Source organism: Saccopteryx bilineata, chromosome 2 (assembly GCF_036850765.1).
Source record: "Saccopteryx bilineata isolate mSacBil1 chromosome 2, mSacBil1_pri_phased_curated, whole genome shotgun sequence".
NCBI lineage: Eukaryota > Metazoa > Chordata > Mammalia > Chiroptera > Emballonuridae > Saccopteryx > Saccopteryx bilineata.
In genome coordinates, this window is record NC_089491.1 from 328088532 (window position 1) to 328102120 (window position 13589).

The 13589-nt window shown below is 38.0% G+C and overlaps 1 protein-coding gene across 4 annotated transcripts in view; it reads right to left on the reverse strand.

Annotated features, from left to right (window-relative positions):
* The window catches only part of CADPS2 (calcium dependent secretion activator 2), a 538020-nt gene that overhangs the window by 21610 nt on the left and 502821 nt on the right, over nt 1–13589 (reverse strand). For all 4 annotated transcript variants that reach the window (XM_066262196.1, XM_066262195.1, XM_066262194.1 and 1 more), the window contains one exon: nt 7631–7738. In XM_066262196.1, the coding sequence (XP_066118293.1) occupies nt 7631–7738 (108 nt within the window). The remainder of the gene's footprint in view (nt 1–7630; nt 7739–13589) is intronic.

Consider the following 13589-nt stretch of genomic DNA (forward strand, 5'->3'; position numbering starts at 1 on the left):
CTGGTGTGCAAATCTAAAGAGCATCAGTAAGTCTGGGCACTGCTCAGCTTTTGAATTGCTTTTCTTCTTCTCAGTTCTTTTAAATGGTTTTCTATGGCAGGGACATTTTTCTTAATTAGTCACAGCTAATTAGTGTTCTGGCATAGACAAGTAATCAGAAATGTCAGAGCTCCAAGACTACATCTCCCTAATCCTTTGATAATAATTTAGCCTCCTGGGAGGGCCCCAAGCTGCGGTAAGTAGTGACTGACAATAAGGCAAAATTAGGTGGGCAGCAGACCATTAGGATAGAAAAATAAAAAGCACTACCCAACCCTGCTGAGCACCATCAGGCAACTAACTGCACTGCCAGATGAGGTGCCTGTTTAAGCCTGTGTTGTTAATTAGCTGATTCTACCAGACCTGCCTCGTATGTCCAGGTGCCTCCTGCAAAGAGCTGTATTTCTGGGAACGTGCCAAATGACAATTGTGTTCCATGATCACATTTCAATAATATGAGTAAGACGTCCACATATTTCTTGAAGAGCCTTTTGAATTATCAAAGAAGTAAGATCAACAAGCTACAATGCGTTTTTCTCTTTGAGTTTCTTTTTAGGCAATTAGGCACGCTTATCTCAAGTTTCTCGGGTTTTAATTCGCCCAGAGCTTAGATTCAAATGAGGGCCTCTGGCCACTCTGAGCCACGTCCGGACTTGCCAAAGGTATTTTGGCACACACACCACACATCACAACAGATCCTGTTTTATAAATTCTTACACTTACAAATAACAACTTAACACTAAAATAAGGATTACTAACTGAAACAGACCAGACGGCTGTAATTTGAGAGCACAGATTTAAATGAATTTTGAGGGGAAAACACAACCACAACTAAGGAGCAAGCTCCACTTGGCGTTTACTGAGGCTCACAAGAGCATATACAGAACACGTTTGACGAGGACTATCTTAAAAGAGGTCAAACAACTTCAGTGTGACTCCAAATACTGTAGGTAAAGCAAAGTGAGAATATATTCAATTAAGAGAAAAACCCCACCAGGAAACAATGTGTTAAACAGCTCAAAAACTCAGTGTTAAAACATGTGAGATGTGAAATGAATGAAAGGCTGCTCTTGGAACATATCGATCAAATAGACACGCAAACTTTTTATCTCCTTTTAATGCACAAGGAGGCACCAGTGTATACATATATTCAGAAACACATGATCTCAAATAGCCGTGAGCACATCATTGAACTTGTTTCATCCATCCCTTTCTATTGATTTAAGAAATAATAATACTTAAGACATGCAAGTGGGGCTCTGGCCGGTTGGCCCAGTGGTAGAGTATCAGCCTGGTATGTGGATGTCTCAGGTTCGACTCCCAGTCAGGGCACAAAGAAGCAACCATCTGATTCTTCACCCTTTACCCTTGCTTTTCTCTCTCTCTCCCTCACCTCTTCCTGCAGCCATGGCTCAATTGGTTCAAGCACACTGACCTCAGGCACTGAGGATGGCTTCATGGAGCCAGGCACTAAATATAGCTCGGTTGTAAGCATGGCCCTAGAAGGGCAGAGCATCAGCCCCAGACAGGGTTGCTGGGTGGATCCCAATCCAGGTGCCTATGGGAGTTTGTGTATCTCCCTTCCTCTCACTTGGAAAAGAAGAAAAAGAAAAAAAAAGAAGACATGCAAGTGGTGTAACTGGGTAATTTTGAGTATTAATAGGAAAATCATGGTTTGACATAATGGACCCACAGGTAATGTTTCATAATTGAAATTTCTTTTATAACAGATATAAAACCAAGAATAAAATACTCTAGAGTGGAATATATTCAATTATGCAGTCTGTATAAAAACTTTCCAGTTATTTGAGAGTGAAGGGTCATTGGAAAGAGGAAAACTGCTATTTGTAAATCAGCACTCACATATAAGAGAATAGATCTAGAATATAGAATTTATGAAATGCAAGAAGGCAAACAATTCTTTAGACTTAACAGGTTCCAGCCTGCCTTCCCAATAAAAGGGCTAATGATACATACAAGTAAATTCATTCAAAGAATATGACTGAAAAAGTAGACGGTCAGTTCTAAATACACCCCGGAGGGAATTATGGAAAGTTTTATCCACCAAGTTATTCTTACCCAGGATCTGCTGACTTTATTCCTGGGAAATCAACCTGACAATAAACTGAATCTATACATAACTTGAGAATAGTAATGTCGATATTAGTTAGGAGAAATAAATTTGCAAATAAAAAGATTTTGGCATTAGTGTGAAAAACTAAACTCAAAACTTCTGAGCATTTCTTCCCTTTCTTCTTTGGGAATCCAGAGATAAACAAAAGCATAGAAGTGCAAAATTAGTTTTTTTGAGAAGTACAGCTATCTGTAATAGTTGTGGTTTTTTTTTTTTATCTTACCATATTTTAAAACGACTACTGAAGTCATTTATATAGCTGAGGTCAATTTTACTTACAGTGTTTAATTTCGAGTTTCTTTACCAAAAAGAATTCTTTTCAAGGAGAGCCCTGAGAAATTAAGCATTATAAAACACTATTTGGATGAATATAACTGATTAACTATCATTTAAAGAATTACTTTTAATTACAAGGCATCAGAACAGTATTTTTAAAAGATGTTATTGAGCTGAAACTCCTCGACAATTAAGTATTTAATCAGTTCATAACACAAGAGAATGTGTAATCTCATGATCTGCCAATTAAACACTGCACCCTGATGAGCATTCAGCAACACGAGAGCTAAAACGAAACTGATAGAAAGGGACTCAAGGTGGGCGCTGCTCAACGAGTGATCAGGTTTAGAGGCGCAGGCTTGGTGCACTTGGGTCAGCCCCTTGCTGTTGTGTACCCTGGGCTACAGGAACTGACCTGTACAGAGCCTGCTCTTGCAGCAATTACTAGAGATGCCAATTTTGACCTGGGAGACATTGCCACTTTCCAACTGGAGAGTCAAAGCCCTCAAGGCCCATTACCAGCATCTCTCCTGACACATGGGCACCTGCTGCTGGCACTTCTGGAGACCTGAGAGTGTGGGAAGAAACACTGCAGTAGGCACTGAGGATGGGATTTAAGAATTAGAACTCCCTTGTCATTTTTTAATATTGGGATTAGACAAGCTGTAGATGGTTTTGATTTGATCAAAAATTTAAGACTAGCCCTGGCCGGTTGGCTCAGTGGTAGAGCGTCGGCCTGGCGTGCAGGAGTCCTAGGTTCGATTCCCAGCCAGGGCACACAGGAGAAGCACCCATCTGCTTCTCCACCCCTCCCCCTCTCCTTCCTCTCTGTCTCTCTCTTCCCCTCCCACAGCCAAGGCTCCATTGGAGCAGAGTTGGCCCGGGTGCTGAGGATGGCTCTGTGGCCTCTGCTTCAGGCGCTAGAATGGCTCTGGTTGCAACAGAGCGACACCCCAGAGGGGCAGAGCATCGCCCCCTGGTGGGCATGCCAGGTGGATCCTGGTCGGGAGTATGCAGGAGTCTGTCTGACTGCCTCCCCATTTCCAACTTCAGAAAAATACAAGAAATTTTTAAGACTGATGACAATGAAAAGGACCCAGGGGTAAGAGAGACTGCCTATGAAGCAGAAAAACCTTATGGTGAAGCCATGATGTCTCTCTTATTATAGGAGAACTTCCTCTAAGATTTCTCTTATCCAGATAAGATGCATGGTATTCTGTTTGTTTGTTTCAGTTGAAAAAGTAAATTTAACATGTAAATTTTAAACTTAGCATGTGTGCCAATGACTACTAGAGAGGCAGAGACAGTCTCTATTTAAAATATTTTAGTCACTAAGAAGGACTTATGAATACAGGATATATATGAGTTCCAACTACTTTTCCAAATTTGGGGTTCAGAACCATGGTGGTAGAGGCACAGAATGTCATGTGGAATGAAGGTTATTTTATGTAGGTTCTTTTTTCTACCTTTTTATCCACTGCACTTGCCATTGCTTTCATCTGGGCATCACAGAGAAACTTAAGAGTTGCTCGTGTCAGGCCTGATTTATGGCGGCACAGTGGTTAAAACGTCGACCTGGAATGCTGCGGTCACCAGTTTGAAACCCAGGGCTTGACTGGTCAAGGCACATGTGGGAGTTGATGCTTCCTGCTTTTCCACCCTCCTCTCTCTAAAATGAATAATAATAATAAAAAGAATTGCTCGTGTTGGGTGCAAGACCCAGCATGCAACCAACCTATTGATTCCAGCCACTGCTAAAATGAACACTGATTTAATTTAGGTGGTTTAAACTCTGAAACCGTCTGAAGTTCTAGACCAACTTTTCCACTTTCTGTGTACTAACTATACTATGCCTTAAGCAGGTGACATGACTTCTGAAAACTCACACAGACGATTAGTGGCAGAACAGTGGCTGAGATGAAGGTTTCTGGATTTCTGGTCTGTCCCTCTTTCCACCACACTGTATGACCACTTCAAATTGTGTACACAGGAGTTATGGTAGAGACAGCATGGGCTTTGAAACTGGAGAGATGCCATTTCAAAGTCTGATTCAACACTTAAGTCACTTCTCTGAATGGGAGATCCATAAACTGAAAATAAGGATAAAATAGGGGTGACGGCTTCTAGCCTAGAAGCTCAAAAACGGTGATACCGCAGGAGTGGCAGTGGTGACAGCTAAGGCTATTGGTACTTTATTGATCATATGAAAAGATTAGGGATATACTTTAAACAAAGTGGGTTCCTTCTATTAGAAGCAAAGATCTGCTATAATTTATTTGTACTTTTTGAAGTTATTTCTGTTTTGTATTTTGTTCATTTTTGAGAGAGAGGAAGGGAGAGGGGGAGAGAAAGAAAGAGAGGAGCATCAACTTATATTCCACTTAGTTGTACACCCATTTGACTGTTTCTCGAACATGTCCTGACTGGTCTGTCTAAAACCGTCAACACTTCAGGATCAAACCTCAGGATCAAACCTCAGGCACTCCTGGATGATGCTCTATCCACTGCATCACTGGCCAGGGCAGAAGTTAGTTCTGTTTTAAGCACAATTGTTTTATAAGTTTAAACATTTATGGAGTAGAATGTCTTGATATTTGTCTTATTACTAACTTTTTGATCTTCAAAAGGATACTTTGATATTTCAAGATTTGATACGTGTGCACGTATGCATATGCACACAAGCTTTCCTCTGCATCTGGAGTTAGGAGGCTTCATTTCCTTATGTATTCAGAAAGCACTTTAATTAGAATAGCAAAAGTTTATCATGATGCCTGAATAAAATTGTTCTCTTCAATCTTTTATCTGTAATAGACTAAGGTTGCTAACAGTATTTATAGGGTCATTACTTTCAACTGTTCCTTGACACCTAACAGTATTATTTTAAGCTCCAGCTAAGCGGATTTCCAATAATTATATAATACTTCTCAGTAATGATCTGTTGCTGAAGATACACATTCTATCTTACCTTTCAACACATACTTGATAACCTCTCATTTACTAACTATAATTGAGGCAAATTCAGTCTTGGCTAATTAGGGGCTCTTAGTACCCCCTCATATATGTTATTCTTGATGACATATCAAGAAAACCAGAGCCTACTTTTTATTCTTAACTACAGTAACAAAAATATAAAACATAATAATGTTTAAGGACACTGTAACTACTTTACAAATAACAAGTCCAGTGTTCTACTAGGGTAGATGCAAAATGCAAAACCTTCATGACCATGGCGGAATGGTCCAGGGTTCCTTTTAGAAGCAAACCCATAGCCACGTCAGATGTTTAGGCACTGAAAGGAAAGGATCCATGACAGGGACAATTAAACTAGCACATCATTTTAATGTTGGACTCCTTGGATCCACTTGAGTGAGCTTCATTTGCTATTGTTACCACACAAAAAGTCTTCAAAAGAAGTCTGGTGAATAAAGTGGAGCTGAAGTGGGGAACATCGGTACAGAGAAAAAAATTCTACGTCTGTTAGGAACAGATAGCAAGCTTTGCAATAAATAGGTCACCACAACAAATACAGATACCTGTCTACAATGGCCTAGCTCCAGAATGACTCTACTTTTCTTCACCAGAGAATTATGTGCGTTAGCTACACTAAAAAGAACCATAATGGGAATAACATCAATTCAACTTTCCTTTTCTGTTCAACGTTTTTGAAAATCACCACATAAGCAGAAAAATGAAGAGAATTTGGATGGGAAACATATGTTTGTAAATTCAAAGCGATACCAAATGGTAGCAGAAGTTGCTAATATGGTTTCAGTATTTTGTAAAAGGAGCCAGCTGGATGGATGATAATTTTTCTACCCCTGCAGGGCTTCAAAGCTTTTAGGAAATCATTCTTTTCACACATATTAACACTTAGCTTATTAAAACAGATGATACTTTTATTGTAAAACGCCCCGGGTACAGGCTAGAAACATAAAGTACGAAAGGTAAGACTCATGTTGACCACCCAATCTGACAAACAGAGAACCCGGGCGTGACAGACCATGGCGGGGGCGATGATGTCGCAGGACCTTCCCGAACCGCCACAGCTGAGCGTCGCCGGAAGCCCGTGAATTGCCGTTATGAAAACATTTGCAGTAACTTGCATAATTAAACGGAACTGCCAGAAAAGCATTTCTAGAATGCAGAGACGTATACAAATAAATACAGTTCAAAGCAAATGGTACATTTCCGAATCAGCCTTGCATTGAATTATGCAGGTGCATCATGAACAAAGTACCATTTCCTTTAAGCTGTTAATAATTACAAATGAGTGACAACATCATTACTGAAAGGGACTGCTCTCTTAGTCTCCTTTACAGGTACTCAAGAAATGACTCGATGATCATGGTATCTAAAATCACAGGCCCCCATTTCTAGAATTAGCTATGCTTAAACAAAGACCTCATACTGACCGAATGGCGGTATCATATCCTGTAGCACAGTGGTCCCCAACCTTTTTTGGGCCACGGACGGGTTTAATGTCAGAAAATATTTTCACGGACTGGCCTTTAGGGTGGGACAGATAAATGTATCATGTGACCGAGACAAGCGTCAAGAGTGAGTCTTAGACAGATGTAACAGAGGGAATTTGGTTATTTTTTAAAATAAAATATCATTCAGACTTAAATATAAATAAAACGGAAATAATGTAAGTTATTTATTCTTTCTCTGCGGACCGGTACCAAATGGCCCATGGACTGGTACCAGTCCGCAGCCCGGGGGTTGCTAAAGCCACTGCTTTAGCATACATCGGCACTGCAAATCAAGATAAAAATGTTCAGTAACAGGAGAGTGGCAGGTATTTGGCTTTACTACAGCTTCTTTCTTTGTTTAACTGAAGAATATTTTATTGACTTAAAGAAGCTTTTATTGTAGGGGCCACGTCCCACTACAACTGGATTAGATGAGCCGTTCAGCATGGTGAACTGATTACCGTCTTGTTAAAATTTACCTCAGAAGGTTTTTGAGGCTCTCATTCTTACAGTGACAGTTTTCTAGGGCAGAAAGAAGCCATTAAGGCTTCTATCAGCTGTCAAAGAAATAAAGCGATCAACTATATTAACTGCAGAGAAGAAAAAGGATCAAAAAAAGGAATGTCTGCTTTGCAAACACATCAAAATTCAACCATTTTTCCTTCACCAAATTGCTAATGCCGGCATACCTTGCAGAGCAGTTACTTACATCAAACAACTTTTCTATGTACATTTCTTCATTGACTTTGTCTCGAAGGATGTCCTGGTTTTGCCGAACAAACATAATGTAGGTGTCTGCTAGGTCCATGCCTGGTTTCTGTTGTGAGGAAAAAACATGGGGAAGAAAATGCTATCAGATCTTGATTGTGACAATATTTAAGCACAACCCTGGAAAATCAGTCACTATATCGTTTCCAAAATTGCTCTAGAAAAGTATGCTCAAGCCCACGTCAACAATGAGCACCTTGAGTAAGTTCCATAAAGGAAATACAGTTTATCATTGGTGTCTATAACTTCAAATCATACTTACTCATTATTAAAATGATTAGAATATGTAGTTGTACACTAGATATGTATTTTTAAGTGGCTACCTTGAGAGGTCAATATGCCAAGCAGTACAGATGAAAGAATTTTTCAAAAAAAAATACCACCTGCAATAATCAGGTCCTAACTGCAAATATAATTTGCTCTGCATTTTCTCTGGGTGGTTTATCCACACAAATTTTTAAAAAATGTTAGCTTTCCTTGGTTGCCTTCCCTTTTTTTTTTTTTTTTTTTTTTTTGAGAAAGGCAGGGAGAGACAGAAACATAGAGCTGCTCCTGAATGTGCCCTGACCAGGGAATTGAACCAGCAACCTCCACACTCCAGGACAAAGCTCCAACCTACCAAGCTATCCAGCCAGAGCTTTCTTGGCTGCCTTCCTCAAACACTATGGGTGCTCAAGAACTACAAAATAGATTTCCTTACTAACCTGAATAAAACATTATTAGGAAGACAAAGAACATTTACTGTATTATAAAATAAAACATAAAGCACAATTTTGTGAGTTATCCATTGCTTCTATTCATTTACATTTATCAACACTATCTCAAGGATTTATTTTCTTTGAGAAATGCAGTATGAGTATCGCAAGAGCCAAAGGTGTGGATAACTTTCGACAGTCATCCAACATTTGGTGTCTTTTAATGTTAGAGGAAATAGGGTAGTGAACAGAACTCCTCTTTGCTGAAAAATCAGTACTAGGAAGGGAATAGAATGGATTCTGAAGTTTTCCTTCTAGGCTTAACTTTACTTCTTTCCTGAGTTTCAGGTAGCTGCATGAGTTAATAAAAATGTTTCTTTGTGCCCGACTAGGTGGTAGTGCAGTGGATAGAGCATAGGACTGGGATATTGAGGACCCAGGTTTGAGACCCCGAGGTTGCCAGCTTGAGCGCGGGTTCATCTGGTTTGAGCAAGGCTCACCAGCTTGAACCCAAGGTCACTGGTTCGAGCAAGGAGTCACTCGGTCTGCTGTAGCCCCCAGGTCAAGGCACATATGAGAAGTCAATCAATGAACAACTAAGGAACCACAACGAAGAATTGATGTATCTCATCTCTCTCCCTTCCTGTCTGTCTGTCCCTATCTGTCTCTCTCTGTGACACTGTCTCTGTCTCTGCCACATACAAAAAAATGCTTCTTTGTATGATTTACACCTGGGGTTGAGTCATAATCTACATGGATTTCTTTATTTTATTAGAATACAGCATTAATAATGACTAAATTATTGAACTGATGCCAAATAAGTGAGTCTTGCATCTTTCCATATCCACAGAATGCACCTGTAACCACTGTCAATAGACTCATTTTGCAAAAGTAAGTATTGCAAGGAAAGTAGGTGAAAGGGGATATGGATGACTTAACTATTAAGTATTATTTAATAAGTATTTATCTATTAAACACTAGAAGTTAAATCATCTATAGTCTCTCGAAAAACAACTCAAGGTATACATTTGAGTGATGCTAGGATGATGGTAGTGATGTCTCCTTAAATGAAGGAAAGTTCATACCACTTTTTTGGGGTTCAGGGGAAGAATATATTACATACAATGATAACCCCCCTTCTCTTAACCAATGTGCATTATAAGCAATGACTATTATCTCATGAATAAAAATTTGATATTTTGGTAAAAAATTATGTTTTGGTAATGAGCATTACAACAAGTTTTTATTTATCTTATACCTAGCCTAAAAGGAAATATATACCCCCAAAAAACTCGGGGAATCTTTCAAACACAACCCTGATACAACAAAATTAGTTATCAGTTATAATTTGAAACAACTATTTATATAAATGTCTTCACTGGTTTTTCCTTCAAGAGTTTCTATTGATAATGTATATTATATATTCCAAACATAATGAAGGCAACTTAGCACATTTATTTCTATTTTTCTACATAAATCTCATAATGTAATGTTTGAAAGTTTAAATAACTACAAGGATAATCAAGAGAAAACCACATTGCTTTCTTCTGTGGGTTTGGGGCATTTACACATCAGTTTTTCCAGGGAAGAGGCAGGCTGACTTGTACGAATATTACTAGCTACTATGAAATATGTAAGGACAACTAATCCATTAGTCTTTCTGTCCATGCCCTCAAACTTTTTCAAAACACTGAAAATGAGAAAATTCAAGAAATATACAGCCACAGAATAAAAATGAATGAGAACAATATTCTGTACATACTAACAAGTTAGCTCTATGTCAGAGTCACAGTCAGGTGCCTGGAAACAAAATGCTATGATATATAAAAATAATCCCAGACAGTTCAGCGCTGCCCACTAAAGTGGCAGTTAAAGAACAAACAAATTAGAGGCTTGCCTTCTCCATCATTTCTCCCCACCCAACCCCATTTTCACTTCCCCCTTTCAAAGGCAGAGTCTGCATAGAAGTTAATCTAGTCAATCACTGGACCAATCAGACTCACTGGAGACCAAGTTTCCAGCAGGAAGACAGGAGAAGGATGACTTGAGACACTTGCCACAGACTCTAAAGTACTTTGCATCTGCTTGGTCACATTTGAGATGACATGAGACATCATGAAACGTTGTACAGAAGGAGTTTATCTTCTACTATCTAAAACTAACAAGAACTTCACAGTTTAAGCCTAAAACAAAACTAAATGCTGCTTGGCAGCCCCAAACGACATAAAAGAGAAATCTATAAACTAAGACAATCCCATGACTTTCTAAGGAAATAAGACTCTCTGGTGTGAGGTAAAGCTCATTTCAAAGTTTATTTCAACAAATTAAGCGTTTCTGCCTTTTTCTTTATCTTTCTTTTTGAAATTTACATTTTCTTCCCATTTGGCATATTAAGACCCATTTGCCCGGTAAACAAAACCTAGAATTCTTCCGTTTCCTCATTAGCATTATTTCTTCCTTTATCTTTGAGCTGTTTACCTATTCTTGAAACTTTGACATATGGGATATTCACACCTTGTGAATGTATTTTCATGTGGCTGGTGGCATGAGACTAGAATCATTAGAAGAATATACACAAGTAAGAGTAACTGCAACAGCTGGTGACATTTCCCAATTAGAATTGTAGTTCTTTAAAACACTTTATCCCGCCTTTGGTGTAAGAAGGGTAATTATCTCTGATAAATTGCTGAAAAAGATGTAATTTTCCTTTTAAACAGTTTCTACTTGCAGTACAAATGTGTTTGGATAGAAGACATTATCGCTGGTTCAGCGCTCCTTTGGGCAAAGACTGTTTATGGCAGTGGAATTTACATACTTTGGAAGTCACTGCATCTAATTCCATAATTACACGTTATCTTGTTGAGAAATGGAGTTTAAAAATAAAAAACAAACCTGAGCACATTCTGTTAAGTTTTTGTCTTGGGGTGTAAATGAAAAGAAAGCTCGTGACGGCACGGCAGAGACAGACGGATCTGCTACGAACACGGGCGCGAGCGAGTGCCCTCCATACCCGCTCACCAACCTCATCCAAGGGGCGGCCTGTTCATCTTCAACTGTGGGTTTGCATCAGTTTGGATCAAGAATTCTACATTCTAGAGAGCTTATATTTAGAAATTTTTTTTGTATATTGGTAATTAAATTATAGTTTTCCTACTGAAGGAAAAAATAACAATTAGAAACCACATTGCAAGCACGTTGTATATTAAATACCACTTAGAATAAATGCTTTTTTTTTTTCATATTCCCATTTGAAACTCTGAGAGCCTCAGGCCACTAAGAATTAACTTCCTCATCTAATAAAATTTAGGGTAATATTTCTAAATTTAACAGGAGTTTCTAAACTACTTCTTATTTGATTCAGAAAATAACAGAATTTGGCTAAGAAAGTTGTAATACAAAGACAAAAAGAAAACTAGAAGAAATTCACCCGGAGCATAAAGAATCAGTAACTATCTAAGGAAATGAAGTGTGGTCCGGTGACCTCTGGCACCGGCTGTATAAGTAACATAATACAACAGTGAGTGAATGAATTTAAGGAAGGGTGCAGACTCCAGCAAATTTTTTTTCAAGTGTTAATCGCTAGTTAACCTAGTGAGATGAACATGCTGTTTAAAAAACAAGTCCTAGTTAATTATATGCTGAAATGCTCTTATTTCCTGCTGCTATGCCTAATCCCACAGGGGCAAGTCTTCGCCTTCCCCACTCATGGCTAGGTGGGTGCAAGGCTGCCTGTCATTCTTCACAGCGACAGATTTGGACACAGAAGAAGCTGTCTAACCTCCCACTGGAGGTTCACAATACTCTATGCAAACACTGTCATAGTGTCTATTTAATGAGGGGACAAATTTTTAAATATACTATTCCAATCTCAAGGATGAACTAGAAGCTACAGTCTAATTGACTTAATTTGAAAGTGTACGGCTCATAATCTAGAAAAGCTTGCTTTGAAGCAACAATCAAGAGTGAAATTGTGACATCCTCATTTATGATAATCCATCTGCTTCATAAATAAAATACCTGCCTCTGGTCACTATTATCCTTTTGAAAAAAAAAAAACGATTCTTGCAAGATTTAAAACAATAGCATTCCTTCTTAGTTTGAAACTGTCATAGGAACAACTGATATCTTAGTTTAGCATTTCAGATTCAGAAATAGTCTATAATTGATCATTAAAAAAACACAGGACATGACACTAAAAACAATGTATTTTTTTTCTTTCAGTGTTTAATATATCCTTCATTACTTTGTCATTTATGCAACAATTTCTATTATTTTTTATATATGAGTAAAAATGTTTTTAAAGCTAAACTTTTCAAAAGCATTTGGAGCAGTTTAAATAAATTATATTTTCTGAAATACTTTTAAATAATAGAAGCTGTTGAGTATAGCTATTAGGACTATGTTGTAAAAATACACATATTTGTTTTTCTACAAAATTGAAAAGTTATATTGTATTCACACAGAAAAGCCAAAGGTAAACAACATAACTGAGCCTTCAACTAAATTTTTGCCAGTTTAAATATTATATAAGCCCAGGAAGGGAAATAATTCACAAAAAGGCGGAGGGGAGAAAGGAAGAAATGTAAACAATGAAAATTCACAAGGATATAAAAATTTCAAGATTATTTAACAGTATTTTTATCTATTGTTTGAAACAATGAATGAAAAAATTCTCCTTGTTCTCTGGAAAAATTCCAAACCATACTATTCACAAACATTAGGGGATACTTTATTGCTTCATATTCATTTTGAAATATCCTCTGATGTTTGTGAGCAGTATCTTATTACAAGCAGTGAAGCTGCCCAAGTCACCTTTCTCTTTGTTAAATTTAGTGTATTCAAAATTCCTTTTATTAACACGATTACCGTATTTTTTGCTCCATAAGATGCATATTTTTTCCCTCAAAAGTGGAGGGGAAAATGCCTGAGCGTCTTATGAAGTGAAAAATATGGTATTTTATTAAATATTTTAACACACCATTTGGTTCAGAATATTTTTTTTTCTTATTTTCCTCCTTAAAACCCTAGATGTGTCTTATGGTCAGGTGCGTCTTATGGAGCAAAAAGTACGGTATGTATTTTATCTCCAAATTGGGAAGAAAATTCTGAACTAAAGACACTGGCATCCAGTCTTTTGGAAACACCCCTTAGACTTGGAGCATGTGGCGTGTGTTCTGAATGTGCTCATTTCATCCAGTTGCATGT